Source organism: Zea mays, chromosome 6 (genome assembly GCF_902167145.1).
Source record: "Zea mays cultivar B73 chromosome 6, Zm-B73-REFERENCE-NAM-5.0, whole genome shotgun sequence".
Lineage (NCBI taxonomy): Eukaryota > Viridiplantae > Streptophyta > Magnoliopsida > Poales > Poaceae > Zea > Zea mays.
Genome location: NC_050101.1, coordinates 179,133,622 through 179,155,299, shown reverse-complemented (window position 1 = coordinate 179,155,299; position 21,678 = coordinate 179,133,622). Strand labels below are relative to the sequence as shown.

The 21,678-nt window shown below is 45.4% G+C and overlaps 2 protein-coding genes across 2 annotated transcripts; one reads left to right on the top strand and one right to left on the bottom strand.

Annotated features, from left to right (window-relative positions):
• Positions 1-8,244: 8,244 nt before the first annotated feature.
• Positions 8,245-12,975, top strand: LOC103630802 (inactive protein kinase SELMODRAFT_444075). The gene is made up of 9 exons (XM_008651868.4): positions 8,245-8,744; positions 9,998-10,140; positions 10,217-10,311; positions 10,397-11,397; positions 11,471-11,631; positions 11,816-11,892; positions 11,983-12,130; positions 12,246-12,395; positions 12,484-12,975. The coding sequence occupies exons 1-9, from the start codon at positions 8,543-8,545 to the stop codon at positions 12,682-12,684; spliced, it is 2,178 nt and encodes a 725-aa protein (XP_008650090.1). The 5' UTR covers positions 8,245-8,542; the 3' UTR covers positions 12,685-12,975.
• On the bottom strand, positions 12,952-14,088 carry LOC103630801 (strigolactone esterase D14). Its single transcript, XM_008651867.3, has 2 exons — positions 13,691-14,088; positions 12,952-13,528 (listed from the first exon to the last, which is right to left on the bottom strand). Exons 1-2 carry the CDS (start codon positions 14,044-14,046, stop codon positions 13,018-13,020), a joined length of 867 nt encoding a protein of 288 aa, XP_008650089.1. The 5' UTR covers positions 14,047-14,088; the 3' UTR covers positions 12,952-13,017.
• Positions 14,089-21,678: the final 7,590 nt, after the last annotated feature.

The following is a 21,678-nucleotide window of genomic DNA, read 5'->3' as shown; positions in this document are numbered from 1 at the left end:
TCATTGGTGAGTAAAGTGAAGGAAGATGAAGCGAAATCCAATGCTCAAGCCGAAGCTCATAAAGCCGAGGTTAAAGACCTTCAGAAAAGGCTCACCGAAGCTAATGAGAATTTTGCACTTGCAAAAGCTAGTCAAGAAATTAGTGAATGGTCAAAAACTAGGTTAGAGAAAAATGTTGAGGAGCTTCGCGAATCCAAGGAAAGGTGCTTGGAGAAGTCCTTGGATTGCGGGGAAAAAATGAAAAGCAGCTTTGCAAAAGTAGGTGCCTATTCTCCCGAAGAAAACTTCATTCGAGGCGACCCCGAGGGCGTTATTGATTGGATAAGCGGGGAAGCCAAAGCTTTTGAAGAAATCTTGAACCATCGCGGGGATATTTGTGCTTTTTCTGGTGCTCGAGGTATTGCGACAATTCTGGAGAAGGCTGGTTGCGACCACATTACAAATGTTGCCCAGACTGAGGCCGCCTTCTCCACAGACGACACAAAAGACCCTTCGACTGAAGCTACTTTAGTGGGCGGAAAATTTTATTCTGATGTATGGGTGAACGGTAGCCGGGAATTGGCCAACGAAATTATAAAGAAAAATGAAAAGGAAACCCATGAAGCCCGAAAATAAGCTAGGCGAGCCGAAGAAGTTGCTGAACGCGAAAGGCGCATAGGTATTGTTTTTGAATTTTAGCTTCGGCTCCTATTTTCTGGCTTCGAACTAACAGTTTGCTTACTACAGCTGAATTGTCACCGCTGCCCGAGCCATACAACCCCCTAGCCGATCCGGTCATGACAGAAGCACTGGATATAATGAACGTGGCTAACTCCATCGTCGCTCGGCGCTGTGTCACCGCGTGCCCAGCTTCAGACCGTGCCCTACCGCCACTCCGGCCGGTTGCGAAGCGTGGGGGAGCTTCACCAGGGTGCGTCGGAAGTATCCGCGACATCGGTGGGGATAAGGGGTCCGTTGTGCCTGCGGAATTTCTCACCGGAGAAGTGATTTCCGCCGAAACTGCGTGTTGTCGTGGCCATCATCAACCAAGCGGCGATCCACGGTACGGGATACCCAGCTCAGCTCGCCTTGTTTCCCCGTTCGCGCTGCGCTAGACAGACCATAGTTCTAGGGCTCGGGCCGCCGGATGACCGCCTCCGGTGAGGCGCAGCCGCAATGTCGTCGCTGTGCCGAGCTCGAGGGAAGGGGGAAAACCAGGTCCGGGGTCGTCGATCTGACCACAGACAGTCCATATTAGATAGGCGCATACCCTTTTCGCTAAATTAGATTGAGCCATGTGTCCGGGATCGTGTGGCTGAACGTTGATCGTAAAGGTTTAATCTGAACCCTTTATTACCGATCTAACGACGGAGAGTAAACAGGGGGCGTGTCCTTTCAACACTTTACATCTGAGGGCTATAATTGGGCTCTGGCGTGGTCGGATCTCGAGCACTGGTTTCGGATCCGAGGGTCAAGAGCGGGTACTGGTTCAGTAACCGGGAGATCTTATCTGGGACGCTTATCTCTGATCCATCGGTCAGAATAAAAGGATACCACATCGGGTCGTAGATTTTGCATAAGAGCCCCTAGTGTTCGCAGTCCACCCTTATACGCAGAACCTTTCAATTAGGCCCAGAATTTTATGAAATTGATCCTGAACTTCTTTAAAATAGTACCCGCGGTCCACTGAATTGGTGTATTAATAAAATTAATTCTAAAAATGATTTCTAGTGTAAAGTTAATTCCACAAATTTTTTAATTCATAAGTAACACATTTTAATTCCTTTTTATTCCGTTCCAGTTGAATTAATTTTGTATTAATATTGTTTATCACCTGGTAACTCTGTTTTATCATGAAATATAGATTAGAATTGTCCACTTAGTTTATTCCATATCAAACACTTGAAATTTTGGAAAATCATAACTCTTTAACCATAACTCAGAATTTAATGATTCTCGAACCTACGATCTCGTTACGATGCGTAGAATATTATTATGTAGTATGTTCTCATGTTTGGTGTGATGTTAATTTCTCCTGTACTATGTTTGTTTGTATTGCTTCGAGTAGACGAGCAAGTGACCGAGGACCTCGATACCCAACATGTGAAAAATACTGAGCAGGAGCTCGTTGAAGGCAAGTTGTGCCCTTCACCACTTTTATTTATCCAATAATGTTCTCTATAATAATTTTTGCATGCTTAGAATTAATTTTGATGGGACCCAATAGGTCATCCTAGTTTGGTCATCTTTACACCTTATTTACCCCTGAACTTTTGGGTAATCTCTACTATTGCTATATGTGGTTTGAGTATTAAGGTAATTATTACTCATGGTCATACTTTATTATTGTTGTTCTATTATGTTCTTGATAAGACTATTGTGTTAATTAGAACATGAAGCTTAACTTGAGATAAACGTGCCACCACAAGGGTGGAATGGGACGCCCTTGGCCGACTAATTAGGAAAGCTAGTGGAGGTCTACCTTACCCGAAAGGGGCAAGGGCAGTAGGGGAGTTGTCGGTGTAGGGAGGTTATCGGGTTGATTTTGCTGCGATGGCTTTTCAGACGGGGGATTCCTACATTGCGCTCCCTAGACTGTAGCGGGTTTTCTAAAGCTAATGGAACTTTTGTAAAGGCCTCGTAGCGTTACCCTGTCTCACTTCCTTCGTAGAGGTGTATGGGGCCCGTATAACCCCGTGGCAGATGGGTAACATGACTTGTGGGTAAAGGGTACAACCTCTGCAGAGTGTAAAACTGGTATACTAGTCATGCTCGCGGTCATGAGCAGCTCAGGATTCTTGAATGATTAACTTATGAAAAATTAAACTCAATTTGTCATTTGCGTCGCATTGTTGTTTTATTATTAATTTTGATAGATTATTACTTTGGTTTGGTATATACTTACATTTAGTAAGTGCTAATAAAATTTGACCAACTTATTAAAAGCAATGCTCAACTTTAACCCTTATTTGTTGATCAGCCTTACACTACACATGAGCTCCCACCTTTGGTGAGTTCATGCACATTATTCTCCACAACTTGTTGAGCTATGATCTTGTGTGATCTCACCCTTGCGATATATAAATCCCCCATAGGTGAAGAGCAGTTAGCCCAGGAGGAGGTCTACAACGAGGAGTATGAACTTATCTAGGTGGCGTCTCTAAGTCAGCTTGATGGCGCCAAGGAATAATTATTAGTTCGTTTTATTGTTATCATTTATTTTTATAAGATACTTCCGCTATGTAATAATATTTGTGACATTTATCTCTATACACTTGGTCATTATATGTGTCGTTCTTCTTTGGCGCACATATGAGACGCACTCGGCTTTACCCCTTAAATCCGGGTGTGACACACTCCCATGCTATCTCCTTTAGCATTACTCATTATGTTCTTTATTTTAAACTTTATTCTGCAAACAATATAGTTTGCCGTACAAGATAGAATAAAATAGTGCAAACAAAATAAAATAGTATTTTGTATGATTATATATATGATCCGCTCATAAATTGCTCTGGTTTCCTTAAAAGCAATAAGCAATAAAATACTGTAGGACCCCCCTACAGTAACATTTACTTCAAAAAATAAATAAATTGAATCTACATTACTCTCACTTTTGTAAATTTAGGGTTCAAAACAGTATTTGCCATCGTTATCGTAATTTTCCACGCATTCACGATATCCCAGTTTTCCCTGGCATTAACGACTGCAAGTCCTAGTTGCCTACTTAATCAAGTGTTTGTTCCGTATTCTAGCCAGATTATAGCAGCGCTTCTAGCCACGTGTATGAAAATCTCTTAAATGTGAATACAAAATCTATAGAGTCATCGTGATAGTAGAAAATCGATTTCGCTTTTCCAAAACCCTACTGTCATCTTTATCTTATTTTGCACGCAATTCTCGTGGTAACCAGACAGGTAGATTATTCAGAAATCTCATAAAAAAAACTCAACAGACCCATGATAAAGTTCGTCACAGCACCACACAAATTTGATGGAAATAATGAAATTACAAGGGGCTTTTCAGTAAAAGAAATCAACGTCCTTTTGACTGGCTACGACTGACCATGCACGATGAGTCTTGAGACTTGGCAGGTGATCGGTCAGTCCGTCACCTATTTCTACGCTTTGTAGTCTTCAACTTGGTTCATCATTATCAGGTAATTCAAGTCTTTAAGCTGTAGATGGTAGATCTGGGGATTGGATTGGATTGGATTGGATTAGAAGAGAAAGGGAGGAGAGATGGGGAATCGGGAAGGAAAGTGGAGCGGATGGTGGTGTGGTCGGCGACTAGCAAATATAATGTTGCTCATCTCAGAGGCCAGATAACTGCCGAGTGGTTAGGAAAATTTGCCGAGCGCTGTGCAGTGGCGGATCTAGGTTTTCAGTATAGGGTGTGTCACAATAAAATTTTAAACATTATAAAATAGACATAACCCTCCCTTAACACTAGCATAGGATTTACAAAACACAATACAAATCTTAGAAATTAGGGATACCAGAGGCTGAATCGCTGTTGAGTGGAGGGCCAGAGGAAAGCGCTGCCCAGCTAACCATGAGGCGTTCAGGCGACGGTGTGTGATGGCAGGCGCTAGGGTGAGCTCTGTAAGCGCTACGCGACAAGGGGCACAGCCACAAGGGCATCGGACGCGCGTTGCACAGCTGAAGATTGAAGAAACGGTAGGTCGAGGTTGAGGAGAGTCTTGGTGGACGATTTAGGGTGTATCGTGGCCCACCTGTTCGCCCCTGGCGCTCATCGCTGGACGTACATAGCGTTGATAGGCATAGCTAGAGATGGCAATGGGTACCCGAAACCCGAAACCCGATGGGTTTTTACCCCATTAGGGTACGGGTTTGGGTCAATTTTCATACCCATGGGTTTATTAATGGGTATAAATGTATACCCGACGGGTTTATGGGTACGGGTTTGTTCCTATAGTACCCAAACCCGTGAACCCGTGGGTTTTTTTAAACCCGACCAAACTTAGTGCACATTGTCATTTTATTTTATAAACGAACAACAAACTTGTTATCTACTTATTTACTTCCTAATTTTTATCAAATAGTGAATGTATAAGTAGTTGGTGATAGTGTTGCTTGCTTGCTATTATAGTTATTACTAGTGTTATATATGTGGTGGATGTATAACTTAGTGCAAGGTAACTTGATTATACAACTAATTATTTGTATTTAATTCTCTCTACAAATATTTTTTATACCAAATCATGAACTCGTTCATTACATAAATTTTGGACCACGATCTCATTAATCATTACGATACTTATTGATTATAAAAAGAATAAGCATATTGGAGATAAAAACCCGCGGGTAACCCGTGGGTACCCGCAAACCCGATGGGTACGGGTTTGGGCAAAATTTCAAACCCGTCATGGGTATGAGTTTTTTAATGGGTGTAAATATTTTTCACGGGTACGAGTTTGGGATAGCAAAACCCGGCGGGTTTGTACCCGTTGCCATCTCTAGGCATAGCGTTGATAGGCTGTCTATGGGAGACCTACTCTTGAACCTCGTGGAGTAGCAGCTGCTGCGGAGACCCAGATGGACTCGACGATGAGCATTGCAGTTGCAGGGATGTGATTTGTAATGGGAAAAAAACGCATGGAAGATAATACAAGAGAAATTTATAATGGGCGGGATGTGATTTCGAATTGCACACATGGAAGAGAATACAAGAGAAGAGAGTAAAGCGCCATGATTTGATTTGATTAAAAGCAAGCATCGAAGGGGGAAAAGGGGGGTAAGCCCCACGAGGTCGAAGAAAACGCATGCAAGGCTGCCTCGGCACAGAAAAAGACAGCTGCGCGACGCATGCAAGTAAGCGCCAGTACATGCTAGTAATATGGTGTACTACCTCTCTCCCCATAAAAAAATGTCGTTCCTTTTATTAAAAAATCATAATTATTATTTATTTTCATTTAATTTAGTTTGTCATACCATTTACTTTAACTATAAACTAAAACTTTCTATATTTTCACAAATATTTTGAATAAGACAAAACGCTCAAACATGGTCTAAAAAAAGTCAAACGACAAACTTTTTGAGACGGAGGGAGTATTATGTATAGATGATAGATGTAGAGGAAATCGTTATAGGAGCTATACTTTAGGGGATGAGGGACGGTGAAAAAGTAAAATTTAGTGTTGGGAACCGTTGAAGCCCTAATAGCAACAACAGAACGGCAAGGTGGTGACCTCAATTTCAATCAAAATGAAACAAGGAAATAAAGAAGAGGGGGACTGAGGGGAGGGACCCACATCGAAGGTGAGGTCGACGTCACCACCGAACCGCACCGCTCGACTTGTCTTTCATGGCGCTTCGTTTCCGCCACTTGTTCATCCCATCTCGGTCCTGGGCACCCAATTCAGAATCTCTAATTCCAAATGCAGTGTCAAGCCTAAGCCGGTTGGGCGACATTCCTTCGTTTACGCTGCCAACAACCAAGGCTGTGGGCGGTCGTGTCGGCTGGAGGTGGTCGCGCGGCCAACTACCAAAGGCAGCTGCGGCCGGGGGCTCCTTCGATCTGCGAGGTGGCAGTTAGGTCTCCTCCGTTTCCATTCCGTCGTCGTCTTCTTCTTCTTCTGCTGCTACTACACAGACAGAACAAAGCGGGAGGATCCGTTGCTTTGCTTCCGAAAGGGGAGGGGAGGCCGTTCCATTTTGGAGCGAGCGGTTGCGAGTAATCCCATAAGCAGAAATAGGTAGGCAGGGGCCATCCCCATCCCATAATGGCTGATTTGGTGGATAGGGATCCATTGATATCTATGAAGGAGTAATCCCCTTGCTATTCAAAATTAGATAGTAAGCGGATTCCTTTCCATGGATCCTCTCGTGATCTATGTCCACCAAATCAATCCTAAAGCACCCTTTCTCACTACCACTTAGGCTGTCTCCAACAGCAAACGCTAGTGTTCGGTACGCTAAATATAGTGTTTCGTGTTGTTCACAAGGGCTCAAGCAACATCTTGTAAAAGGTTCGGTAAAATAGTGGTTGTACTTCTCGTGTGCTAAACCTGGCACACTTTTGTCCGTTCGCTAAAGCTTTTCGGCCTATTCTCTCGTGCCAGCTAGAACCTTCCCACCGCTCGTTGTGGGGCACGTGTCTCTGGTGTACAACAGAAACAGCTGATTCACGTTTACATGAACGAAAAAAAATCTCCACCACGTTAAAGTGTAGTTGTAAAATTTATTTAATAATTTTAATATAAATAATATTTTGCATTTTAGGTACTCATACATTTTTTTTATCATGAACACATGCTATCATAAAAAAACATCAAATTTTAAAAAAAGTTTACTTCATTTTTGCGTTACGTACCTAGTTTAAATTGTATTTAAATGAATATTATAAAACAATCAATATAGTGTATAAATTCTGTTATCACTGTAGATTTAGAGGACCGAATTTAAAAAACGTTGCTGGAGATGAAGAAGATATAGAAGGAGAAATCTTTTACGCCCCGTTTGGATCAATGGAATTGAATTCCATTCTAATAATAGTAATTTAGACATATATCAATTAAGCTAATTCAGTTTTATACAAAATATATTTGTATACTATTATTAGCAAGATATCAGAGATATTTATGTGCTATATTTTTACTGTAGAGGAGTGAGACGAAAAGTGTCACGTAAAGTTACAGAGTAGAAACAAATTCTACTACTGTATAAAATCATTTTCTATCCCCTATCCCATAAATTTGAGATAGACTAATATCTGAACTTTGGAAAGTGGTGGAATATCAAATTCCAAACTAAATAAGTTATTTTATTGAGTGAATTTCAATTCCTCTAAAATGAAGGGATCCAAACGCTCCGTTAGAGTAAACTGTATAAGACATAAAATATTTCTTTATAGTATGAAATTTAGAGGTCGTCTGTATAAGACATAAAATATTTCTTTATAGTATGAAATTTAGAGGTCGTTACTGGAGACACCTTAGGGGGTGTTTGGTTAGAGGGACTAAAGATTAGTCTCTAGTTTTTAGTCTTATTTAGTCCTTTTTTTGCCAAACACTAGGACTAAAATATGGACTAAAATGATTTAGTCTTTAGTCTTTCACATAGGTGCTAAAAGAGACTAAAAGCACACATGAGTGTATTCCAAGGACATTTGGGTCTTGTGGACAATATATTTAATGACTTTAGAATCTATTTAGTCCTTAGAACCAAACAAGTAGGGACTAAAATTTAGTCCTAGGACTAAAGTTTAGTCTTAAGACTAATTAAAACCAAACATGTCCTTAAACAGTCTCCACCGGGGGCGCTCCGCCTCCATCCCGAGTTCGCGACCCGTCGCCTCCCTCCTCCTCATTTTCAAGTTTTTGCTTGGTTTTCACCACTTCGCGTCCTGTCTCCTGTATGTGAGTCCTAGCGCCGCCAAGGAGGCCAGGCCACCACCGCTCCTGAACTGCACTGCGCTCTCCTCTCCGCTCCACCAGCGGCTGCCGGGCATCCAAGTCCAGTCGACACACAGAGAGGATAAGCCAAGAGCAGCCGGTGGGTGCGGGGTGAACCGTCTGCCTGGACCGAGGTTTACGAGTGAGATGACGGACGCCGGCGCTGGTTCCGGCCTGCAGACGCCGGACCAGGTCCCCAGGGGAGCGGGAGCTGGTGCGGTCGTTGTGGTGGCCCTTCGCGCCGCCGCCAGGGAGATCTCCAAGACGGCCGCCGTCTGGGCGCTGACGCACGTCGTCCAGCACGGCGACAGCATCCTGCTGCTCGTGCTCATCCCGCCGCCGAGCTCAGGTACCCTCTTCTTCAGCTTTCCATTCCATTCCATTCCATTCCTACTGCAGGTGCAGCACAACAATTGCTCTGTACCTACCACTAGAGCCCCCGTCCTTGAACCGCTGCAGTACAATTACACAGTGCCATTAAGCTGTCTGTCTGCCAGTATTGTTATGGTCTGGATGTGTATACACATAATAATCACTTCTATATGTTTTGCATATAAATAATTGTTAAACTTGTTGGAATCGGTCCACTAGCGTGTGACCCAATTCAATAAAAAAGTCAAGCTGGTGTGGAGAGATGACAAGGGACTTTTAGTTTCATATCGCCCATCTAGATAGGAGAGAACCAGATTATATGTGTGATTGTGTCCTACTCTTTACATTAGACAAATAAAGGACTATTGAGGCTGCCACGCTCGCTCGTGTTTCGCGTTATTTATCGCGTGACTTGTGACTTGCGACGATACGCGATCGCGTCGTGACGAGTTCTAAACGACAGTTTAATTTTTGTCTTTTATTTATTTGGTTATCAAATATCACACCTAGACTATCACGTCAACCAGGAGTAATGAGTACGCACGTTACGTGCGAAATCTCCGGGCGGTTGCATGTAGAGATATTTCAGGGGGTAGTTTCTGTAATTTAGTAGGTCGAATCAAGGGGTTGTGGCGGCCCGTCTATAAAGGGCAGACGTCCTTCAGTCGAGGACACGAGCGAATAGCAACCGACTCGTCCTCTTCATCTCAATTCTCTGCGTCGTCGCTTATCTGTCCTGCCGTCCCTTCATCTGCCGTGCAGCAGATCAAGGGAGAGCGGTGTCTGCGAACCGCCGCCGACGTTTTGACGACCTGCACCGCTGCACGGGTGCCGGCAAATCAGGTTTCTGGGAAGTGCTTCTCGCACGTCCGCTCGGGTTCTTTTTCAACACCCGTGGAAATCACTATGAGTAAATCTGCGGTTTTAGTTTATTGCGATGACGGTTTTATGGTTAGATCCGTTGTCGATTCTTCTTTTATGCGTTAATCTTGTTGAGTTAGTTCTGTTCTAATGTCGTGGATATTATCTGTCAGTACATCTGAGTTTTTTGTTTTATGCCGCATTATCAAATTAATCTTAGATTCTGTTATTTTCCAACAAAACTTTCAAATGCTCTGTCCTTTCCGGTGTTCTTTCATTGTCCTTTTATTTATTTATTTATTTTTTTAAAAAAAATTGAACAAAACGAACTCTCCCCATTATTATTATTATTATTATTATTATTATTAGGCAGGAAGTTCTGGGGCTTCCCGTTCTTCGCGGGGAGCTGCGCAAGTGGACACAAGGCAGTGCTGAATCAGAGGTCGGATGTGGCTGAGCTGTGCTCTCAGATGGTGCGGAAGCTTCGCGATGTGTATGATCCCAACAACAAGGTCGGTTTCCTGTGGATTGTTTTCCCCACCGCCTGGATTTCCTCACTCTGGTCACCGTACGTTTGTGTGTGTTTAGATAGACGTGAAGGTTAAGATCCTGTCCGGGTCACCTCCCGGCGCCGTGGCCAAGGAATCCAAGCGGGTGCAAGCAGCCTGGGTTGTGCTGGACAAGTAATGGAACCACACATTTTATCAGTCTCTCCTCTTGGTTCAACTGCTGCAAATTCGTCTTATAATAATAATATTTGTTCATCAGGGAGCTGAAGCACGAGGAGAAGCGCTGCATGGAGGAGCTGCAGTGCAACATCGTGGCTATGAAGCGCTCCCAACCCAAAGTTCTTCGGCTGAACCTGGTGGGATCGCATTCGCATGAGAGGGAAGAGTCGTCCAGACCACCTCCTCCTCCGGCGCCATCGCCACCGCCACCTGAGCCGAGCACGAGTCCGAGTCCGAGCCGAGTGCCATCGTCAGCGACACCTAGCAGCAGCCCAGAGTCAGAAGAAGCGCCCTTCGACACTAGTACCACCGACGTCGGAGCGTCCTGCGTCTCGAGCTCCGATTCGGACACGAACAGCTTTTCGACGAATAAAGGGACGACGACGACGACAACGACAGCGGCGGCCAAGGACAGCGTCCAGCGCTCGGACGCCGACTCTGAGAGTGAGGCTTCGTCGCTGGAGCCATGGATGGCTACCATTTTATTACAGACGCCTGCAGATAGGCTAGTCGGAAACCGGCCCAGGCCCAGGAGGACGCCCACCGCAGACTCTCTGCTCGAGAAGATCGCCAAGCTGGACCTCCTGACTGAGATCAGCGCGATCCGGAGCAGGTCCGACCTGAACTTCAGAGGGAACGTGAGGGACGCCGTCGCGTTGGACAGGAGCGCGCCGCCGGGGCCTCCGCCTTTGTGCTCCATCTGCCAGCACAAGGCCCCCGTGTTCGGGAAGCCGCCGCGGTGGTTCAGCTACGCGGAGCTGGAGGTCGCGACCGGCGGCTTCTCCCGCGCCAACTTCTTGGCCGAAGGCGGGTTCGGGTCCGTCCACAGAGGCGTCCTTCCAGACGGCCGGGCCGTCGCCGTGAAGCAGCACAGGCTCGCTAGCTCACAGGGCGACGTGGAGTTCTGCTCCGAGGTGGAGGTCCTGAGCTGCGCGCAGCACCGCAATGTCGTCATGCTGATTGGCTTCTGCGTCGAGAATAAGAGGCGGTTGCTTGTGTACGAGTACATCTGCAATGGATCGCTGGACACACACCTTTATGGTAAGATAAGATTGTCTTTCTGATTGATGACTAGAACTAGCTAGCATTGCTCCTCAAATGTTTCCCTCTCTAGACCGTAACAAAGAAACGCTGGAGTGGGCTGCCAGACACAAGATTGCAGTAGGAGCCGCCAGAGGCCTGCGCTACCTCCACGAAGAGTGTAGGGTGGGCTGTATAATACACCGTGACATGAGACCGAACAACATCCTTGTCACACACGATTTCGAACCACTGGTATGCAAAATAACTAAATCACTTTTAATACTTGTGATAGTGTGAATATATCTAATTGTGAATCATTCTATTCCCATTGGTGAAGTTTCATCCGAGTATATGAGGAGATGGTGTCCCATATTTTGACAGTCTCATCCGAGTATATGAGGAGATGGTGAAGTTTACATTTTTGATGCTGTGACAGGTTGGAGATTTCGGCTTGGCTAGGTGGCAACCTGATGGCGACATGGGTGTTGAGACAAGAGTCATTGGCACATTCGGGTAAGTTTGCAGCGCTAGCTAGCTTGGTCCGGTATGACCGTATGAGTTTGCAAATCCGAGCCTGTGTTTTTCTTATGTATATATGCGCAGCTATCTGGCGCCCGAGTATGCTCAGAGTGGGCAAATAACGGAGAAGGCAGATGTCTACTCGTTCGGGGTTGTACTAGTGGAACTTGTAACTGGACGGAAGGCTGTGGACATCAACAGGCCCAAGGGCCAGCAATTCCTAACCGAATGGGTACCTACATTTTTTTAATTATTATTATGAAATGATTTTCTTTAGCAATGAAACCAACTAGCAACTGGTTGGTTCATATTTCTGTCCTCGTTCATCTTGTTTTCGTCTGTAACAGGCTCGGCCTCTGCTGGAAGAGTGCGCCATGGACGAGCTGCTGGACCCTCGCCTGGGAGGGCGCTTCTGCGAGAACGAGGTCTACTGCATGGTGCACGCGGCAAACCTGTGCATACGGCGTGACCCTCATCTCAGGCCGCGCATGTCCCATGTAATAATAATAATAATAATAAAGTCATTCATTCCTCCGCCTATCATGTATATATATGGTGCTCACGCACGCCTTGTCTCTCTGGAAGGTTCTGCGCATACTGGAGGGCGGGGGCGGCGACATGGTGGTGGACTCAGCTGGCAGCAGGAGCTGGCGGATGCAGCAGCACCAGCGTTGGCAGGAGCAGAGCAGCCCAGCAGCTCAACGTGATTCATCACAGCGTGGGCAGGAGACTGCGGGAAGCCCGTGGAGTCGAGAACGAAGGCAGAACTTGTGCCATAGATACTAGCTAGCTAGCTAGTATCCCTTTCACTTCTCCGGGGGATCTGTGTTGCTGCTGTTCTTGTTCTTGATGATTTTTTTGGCTACTAGATGGATGAACTAGTGTGTGTATAGTGGTGGAGATTGTAGTGGTAGGCTCACATTACGTTACATATTTTTCACATATTGTTGTCATGAGGCGTGCATGGTTTGTGCATCACCACGTGTCCATAAAAGGACCTCCTGAACTATGTATGGGTGTTCTTGCTTGCAGGCCTTGTACTGCATGCATCGAGGGAGAAATGATGCGCGTATCCCATTCAAGTAACATCCGTTAACTTACAAGCACAGAGGCATCTACCTAGGCCGTGACATCGATGCCACCATCGGCCTCTTCTTCCGCTGCCGCCGCGCGCTCCTCGTTGGCTGCAGCAGCACGCTGTAGCACGCGCTTCAGCACGGCGAGCAGCTGCTGCGGCGCGACGAGCTGCGGGAAGTGTCCGACGGAGTCGATGACCACCACCTCCACCTCCGCCGCCCGCTTCATCCTGCCCCTCATGTACTCCGCCACGGCGGGGGCCGCCGCGAAGTCGTCCGACACCTGGACGACGGTGCACGGCGCGGCCACGGCGTCCAGGGCCCCGCGCTGGTCGCATAGGAAGATCATCCGGGCCACCTCCAGCGCCACGCGCGGGTGCATGGACAGGAAGCTCTGCTCCAGCTCTGCAGTGGCGGACGGGTCGGCGCCCGCGGCGTTGGGCACGAAGCCCCTCACCCAGGCGCCCAAGTCCGACTCCATGGCGGCAAGCATGGCGTCGATGCTCGCCCGGTCGAAGCCACCCACGTACCCCTCGGAAGGCGAGTCCAGGTACCTGATGACGACACAACCAATTAACTGAATGTGTATATGCGCCTGTCTCTGTATGCTAAGGTGGACAGACGTTGACTTGCCATAACCATAGGCAAAAGCAAGGTTGGGACGAGTGATGGCATGGCATGCAGCACAGCGCAGGAGCGATAGATAGATAGCTCACCTGGGAGACGCGCAGAGGAGGACGAGGTGGGCGAAGAGGTCGGGCCTCCTGGCCGATGCGATGCAGGCGACCATGGCGGACATGGAGTGGCCCACCACCACCGCGCCCCGCACCCCCTTGTCGTCCATGAGCGCGATAAGGTCGTCGGCAAACCTGCCGAACGTGTACCGTTCCGCTGCCTCCTCCCGTTCGCCGGTGAAGTCCCAGTCGAAGAGGATGACCCTGTGGTGCTGGGAGAGGGCCGGCAGGAGCTTGTCCCACAGCGTCTGGTTGGCGCCGTAGCCGTGGGCCAGCACCACCGTGCCGGCGCCGCCGCCGCCGCCGCCAACCTCCTTCGCGTTCGCGTACCACCGCATTGCTTTCCTACTAGCTAGCTACCTGCTGCCTTGCCGACGACACGACAGGACCGGACCGTAGGGTTTTATAGGAGGCGGCACTGGGCAGTGGACCCAGAGATTCCGCTGCAGTGCCCAGAAAGTGCTGCACTGTCGTCTAGCACCAACCGACGGCAAGCCAACGTACGTACGGTGGCGCCATTTCACACCAAGAACGTCCGCTAGCTGCTTGCCTTTTTTTTAATTATTGTTTTTCTTTTATCTGTAAATAAATAACGTAATCGAGTCATCAAACAAACAGCCGAACCACGATGCATGGCGCATAAATTAAATACATATACATACGAGTACGTCAACTTAAAGAGGATAGCTTTGAAAACCAAGCTAGCTGGAAACGTACGTCAGGCAGGCCCAGTTTCCACGATATTATCTTTGACAATAATCGATCCTTTTAAAAGCAAACAATCTTTATAGTTTTATAACACATAAATTACAAATTATTTCTTATATTGAATATAAAAAACATAAACCTCACATCGTGCATCTGTATAAACTTAACTTGTTGAAATCAATGGTCAAATATGCCGACGTTTGAATTTGTACCTTCATTTTCAAAATGATGCAATTCTTGGTGAATTCTGGTTTTAGCATAAGTAAGTATATTAATGCATTTAGCATAAAGTATAGTCCTACATTATTTGCCGTCCGTATCATGGACGTCACATATTATACAGCATATGCTGCCAAACCCTTGTCCTCCATAATACTATTCCCATCAAATGCCTCCAAAACTCAACTTTTTAATACAATTGGTGCTAGCCGGCCGGCCGGCCGGCTTTTTTCCATTTTGTGGTCGACGTCACGATTGTGACCTGCATGGCTACTGCCTACTAGTTGCAGCTCGATCGTGACAACCAGATCAATACAATAACCACGTACGTACAAAAACAATATATGAACCCACTAGAAAATAAAATAAAAATAGGGCTATTTGTTTGGAAGAAAAATGAACATCCATTTCCTGCGATAATAAAAAAACAACTACTCATCAGCTATCCAATCATGTGTACTCGCTCCGTCCTAGTAAAATTGAGTACGGAATAATAAATGGATCGAGATGGTATTGCGGCATGACGATATATATAACAAACTTATGATAAATATTGTTATTCTAGATGAGTTCAACATTTGTCATTCACAAATTTATCTATCCAAACCTGAATTTAATCCGAAACTTTCACGGTACCCACTATGCTGGGACTGTTACTCCAAGAGCCCCATGCCGCGTTTACCTCTCCTAGCTATCCCAGCCATCCGATATGGATAACTTCGCAATAGGCCACCACCAAAAAAAAAACACACACTAAGATTTGTAAAGTCATATCGAAACATAGGGCCCACCAAATCCACAACGATATAATGATCCGGAGCACATGATCACTACATCACAGTTTATTTTTAGCGATAAATAAATTTACCAACTTATGATGGGTCGATATAAAGACAGGTTGATATTTCAGCGTTGGTTGCTAAACAAATTAGGTTGCCCCATCCGCTAGTGGTGGCCTGTGTGGGCATATGGCCTAGCTTTGCCCACCCAAATAAGGTAACTAGATTTATTGCATTTCTTGTTTCTAGATATGCGTATCTGTTCTCATGTATCTAGTTTTACCTTTCATACCTAGTGCTACAATTTGTATTTACTCTTGTTTAAAAAAAATGCATGCCTACTAGGTTAATCATATGGTAGGATTACTCATTTTTAATTCATATTCTTGAGCAAACCTACATGGTTTAAAAAGTTTATGTAAGCACGACACATAGCTTATTCAATATTCCTAAGAAAATGATACATCAATTGATATTTTAAAATACTACAAGTGATATTGTTGGGGGCCTTCCTCTTTCGAATGTCTCTAAAAAACACGGTTAACGCTAACCATTTGCTTTCAGCATACTGAATATTACAGGAGCTTCATCATCAGAAAAGTTTCGGTACAACACAAGAGGAGCGAAGCAAACTTTGTCTGACAAGCTTCATCACTGTGAAACAGGTAGACAATGTGGCTTCGTCACAACAAAAAGGAAGTACAACGAAGCACGCTTCATCAAGCAGGCTTCGTCACGGCGAAGCAATGAGACAATGCAAGGAGAAGGTGTTGTTCAAGTTATTAAATACAAATGGTGATGTTACTCTTGTGGCATTTTGTAAACTCTGTATGTAATCGTTGAGGACATAAATGTAATAGCGTACGAACCCTTACGATTGCCTATAAATAGATGAACAGTACCCCCGTACTGTTCACGCTGGATTGTAATTGCTCTCGCGTCAACATCTTCAAACAAGTCGAAGGTATCAATATAATATGAAATCCGTTAATATTCTTATGTATATCATGAAATGAATATATGAATGAATGAATAACATACATCGTCTCTATGAACTCTTATTCTCATGAATGATGAAGATGTATTCTTCATGACCTTCGTTCGAAGATCGTTATATCTGAAAGGATATAATGCTTCGAACGACGAAGATCCTTAATCTTTAACAATTGTGTTGCCTTGTTCTTGATTAACAACATTTGAGAACAAGTGACCAACATTGGCGCCCACCTCCGGTGAACTCAAATGACCAGCTTCAACACAAGGAACTCGAACAACCACCTTCGTCATGCCGCCAAAGAAGGCAATAGCGCCAGGGGCTTCCCTTGCACCGCTGGACATCAACCAAGAGGGGCTCCCTTTGAGAGAGGCCCGAAACCAAAAAAGGAAGGCCATAAGCCCAACACCACAAGAAGAGTAGCCAGATCAAGAGATCAGAGATCTCGAGGCCATCCACCAACAAGTGAAGAGAAGAAGGGAGAAAATGCTTCGGCTCTCTGAACTCCAAAAGAAGATCGATGAAGCTGCCAAAGAGATGCGTCATCTCACACAAGACAACGAGCAAGGACGAAGGGCATAACAGAGAGAGCTTCGTCAGGAAAGCCCAATTTATGATGATGTATGGTATGATGATTTAAATTATGGTAACTTTGCTTTTGATGATGGTTCACCCCTAGAAGCAGAATTGCAGGCTACCCAATGGCCGCCTTCGTACAAACCGCCACAACTCTCCATGTACGACGGGCATTCTGACCCGAAGCAGTTCCTCATGAGTTACGAAGCAACTATATCATCATATGGTGGCAACACCACTGTCATGGCAAAGTCCTTGATCATGGTAGTCATAAGTGTGGCGCAAACATGGTATTCTTCTCTTCGGCCGGGAACAATCATGTCGTGGCAGAAGCTGAAGGATATGCTAGTCACCAGCTTCCAGGATTTTCAGACGAAGCCAGTGACAACTCAAGCTTTATTCCAATGCACACAGGTCCATGAGGAATACTTGCAAGCGTATGTCTGAAGGTTTATGCGTCTCAGAGCTCAGGCGCCAACGGTGCCTGAAAGTTGCCTAGATGGGGGGTGAATAGGCGAAACCTGAAATTTATAAACTTTGAACACGCACTATACCAATGGTTAGTGTTAGAAACAATTCAGAGTGTGGAAGATATTTCTTCTTGCTATGAGTTGCTCAATCAATGCAGATAACCTTGGGTGCAAACTCAAATCAATATGAGCAAGGAAACTTTAGAGAAAGGAAAGGGGAGAAACAAATCGAGTGAAGATCAACACGAGTGAACATGGCGATTTGTTTACTGAGGTTCGGTTCCAAAGAACCTTGTCCCCGTTGAGGAGGCCACAAAGGCCGGATTTATTCCAACCCTTTCTCTCTCTCAATCGGTCACTTAGACCGATTGAGTGCTTCTCCTTAATCACACGGGTCACTAAGACCCCGCAAGGATCACCACACAATTAGTCAAAAGAAACACAAATGGTCCTCTCTCAAGTCACTAAGCACTTGAGTTGATTTTTGAACTTGGAGAGGATTTGATCATTTGATCGTGTCTTGGAGTGTATGTCTTTGCTCTTTAGCTTACTCTTTAGCTTCCGCATTTATATTAGAGCATTTAAGTTTCAATCTTGTCTTTATACTTAAATTGTTTAGGATTGAAACTTAGCTATTGCAGTAGAGATAGCAACCGTTAGACAAAACCTAGTTTGCACATTCTAGTTTGATTATTTGCATAGGTTTTGCTATAGGGATTTATTTGTGGCCTAGTTTAGACATAGTTTTTAGAAGTCCTAATTCACCCCTCCCCCTCTTAGGCGTCACCCGTTTCCTTAAGTGGCGATGGTACAGTGGCACATGGATCCAGTCCGGTGCACCTGACAAGACTGCAAACCTTCGGGACAGTCACATACCAGAACAGTCTGACAGGGGGTCCATAAAATTCCCTTAGCACTTTTAAATAATAGAACTTCTAAGTAACGGATATAGTTGTAAACATGTCATCTAAGTCTTTCCATAAAAATCCCTTAGCACTTCATCGTATCATATTTAGAGGACATACATACTAATTATGTTTAAGACCAAATTATCCATAATAAGCTTAACTGTATTCTCGTATCCAACACAACACAACGTTCTTGCATCTAAAAATCCAACGCTCGCAGAAAATAGCTTCGATGTGGACATTCATATAAGCTAGGCAGGAATGGTGGCTTCCAACAACATGTGTAACTTAACACTACTAGAACAATGGCTTCTTTGGTTGCATAACAACCAAACAAGCTATACCGTATACATGAATAGAGACCAAAGTTGTAAAAGTCACGTGCAAGTTTATGGGTTGGGTCTCCAATCCTGTCCAAGGGCCAAGGCAAGTCTGGGAATTGCTGCTGGGTGTGGGCGTGTGGCATGACGCAGGAGCGGACAGTGGCTTCTTCCTTCTTGAGAGGAGACCGGGTGTCCTGTCTCGTCTTCCTTGCTTCTCCTTGCAGAGCAGAGGCAGGTCTGAGTCCGTGAGCCCATCAGACAAGACATTCAGCCCAAGCAAGCGGCCTGTGCAATGTCGATGTCGATGGCTTGGCTTCCGATAGCTTTCGTTGACAAATGGGACGAGCGGCAACGCTGCTGCGTGTCCGTGTCCGTGTCCGGTGGGTATTTGCATTGCTCCTCCAGTCCACTCCAGTCGTCCATCCTTCGCCGGCGGCCGGCCAGGCAACACCGACGTGATTGCCGCCGCACGTGCTAGTTGCTGCCCATGCCCACCTCACGTCGGCGTGTTGGCATCGCCGGCCGGCAGACACGGCCCCGACCGTGACGCGGACACCCGTCACATTCACGGCCGTGTGTTCCGTGCACCAGTAGCAGTTGTCGGATCGTCGGAGTAGTAGTGTGCTACTGTGGTAGCGTCAGCATGTGAACGCCGGCGAGCACCATGGGTGTCCGCCGGCGCGCTGAAACACGCCAGCAGCCTAGCGCTCTTCTCTAGCAATTTCTTTTTAACATTTAATCCCTTGCTTTTTTTTTTGAATCCTTTTAAGAATCCAAGGACAAATATGTCTGTCTAGCATTAACCAACAATCTATTCGCTTGACTTTAATTCGTACTTATTCTATATTGTTTTTGTCGCTATAAATTGCAGTTGCAGTAGACCAAACAGCTGACTTTAATTCGAAGGGAAAAGACAATAAAAAATATATTTAGCATTATTAACCAAGACACTAGCTGTTTAGTGCATACGAACATACGCTAGCTGTTTGCTTGGACGACTTGCTTGTTGACCAGCTTGATGGACTGTTAGCTCAGCGATCTACCGATAACCATTGCTCAAAGTCAAAGGTACTGGAGTGAGTGGATAGTGATACCCATTGCTCAAATACAGTGTCAAACAGTATTATGATCTGTACTTAATTTCGCAGAAATCTTTCTTCGTTGGACATTGCAGCAGAATTTGGCGACCTACTAGCATTATCAGCATGTGTTGATTTTAATACCCGGTGGTTTCGGTCTCATTGACCCGTTTTAAGGTTGTTTGTTTGCTTACCAATGTTTTACGAAGCATCAGTTAGCAACTCACCTCCTTCAATTCATTGCAAGCTGAGACTGAGAGGCATGGGCTGGTATGATGATAATGATAGCGACCGGATCCTCATGTCTCTTGTGCTCAACAACTTTATACAACGCGGATCTCACTACTTGTACCTGTGATGCATGCTGATCATGTTACGTACGTCAGCTATATATATTTGCCGCATTACCAACTACTTTTTTTTCGTTTTTGTCGACGCGTCAAGTATAATTCCTCCGTCCACAAATCAGGAATCAAACAAGTCTACATTTAACCAAATCTACACGAGATGTTATTAATTAATAATTATGATACCGAGTAAGCATCGTTAGATTGAGCATAGAATATATCATTATACTCTCTCCATTCTTTTCTTATTTTTTACGTTTTAGTATAAAATAGACTAGCAGACGGCAAATATTCGAGAATTAGATAGTACTAAATATAACTAGGAACGTAAACTTGATATTTCAACCTATGAAACGTGCGTGTACATAAAAGGGTTTAGCTCATCTCAACCCTAGAATTGCATTCTTCTTGCGACACAGTTGTTAGATTGCTGTGATCCTTAGGATCTCCCTAAGTTCCTCCTCCTTAGAATGTCAATCCAATAGAAGTACACACCGATGATGAGTTATTCCTAATCTAACTGAGGTGTGAACTTCGGTATACCTTCTTAGCTAGCATTGATGGTGGGATTGGTGGCGACGTTATCCTCTGGTGGTCACACCCGAAATTCGGGACAAATCTAGAAACATCGTATATTTGTGCTAGGATCATATTTTATATATATGATGACTTTAATCTATAGAAACTAATGCCATAAACTTTATTACATAAATAAATTGTCTTTACAAAATAAAATAAAATAAACAAAAGAAACTGAACGAGAACGGTGACTCCGCGCATTGGTTGACTGGGGTGACAAGAGCCTAGAAATCCTCGAACTCTTCATAGTAATCATTTTTCTGGTGTCCTTGTACTGAGCGACAAATTCAGCAACAAGTAGTACACTTATGGTTGGTACTCAGCAAGTGTCGGGTACGTGAGAACAGGGTACCAAAAAGGCCTCCCAAAGACGGCCCACTAATAGACTGGCTCGCCCGCCGAACAAATACTGCCGAGGTGGGGCTGCCAACCAACCTACCCGCCGAGCAACCCAGCAAGGTAGGGCCACCGACCAACCTACCCGCCGAACACCTACATTGAAAGGTAGAGATGACCTAGTACTATCGAGCCACGTCGGCACGATGGGACATCACCGAGCCGTGCCTAGACCGTGCAAGCGGTACCGAAGGGTCTCTATCAAACACGACGCTGGATATGTATCCCCGCTGACCAGTGGGACCGAACAACCCTAGCCGCAGGGACCTTAGCATCGTGGTCTCTACATTGACCCATACGCCAGAAGGGGCGGGGCAATATGCCGTACCAGGCATACACCTATAAATGATGAAAGGTGACGCTAAGGGGATGACGGAAGATGAAGCTATACTAAAGACACCCCTAAACCTCACCTCGATTTGACTCGACCGGACCCACCAAGCATCACTACGTCTATATCGGAACATCTATAGGAACCCATTGACGGGCGGACAAGACCCGACGCCGTACCAGGGTACGACGACGCATGATCCAGCAGACGACACCATAAAGGCTACGAGGCCCAAAGGCGGGAGGTCGAACTCCACCTAGG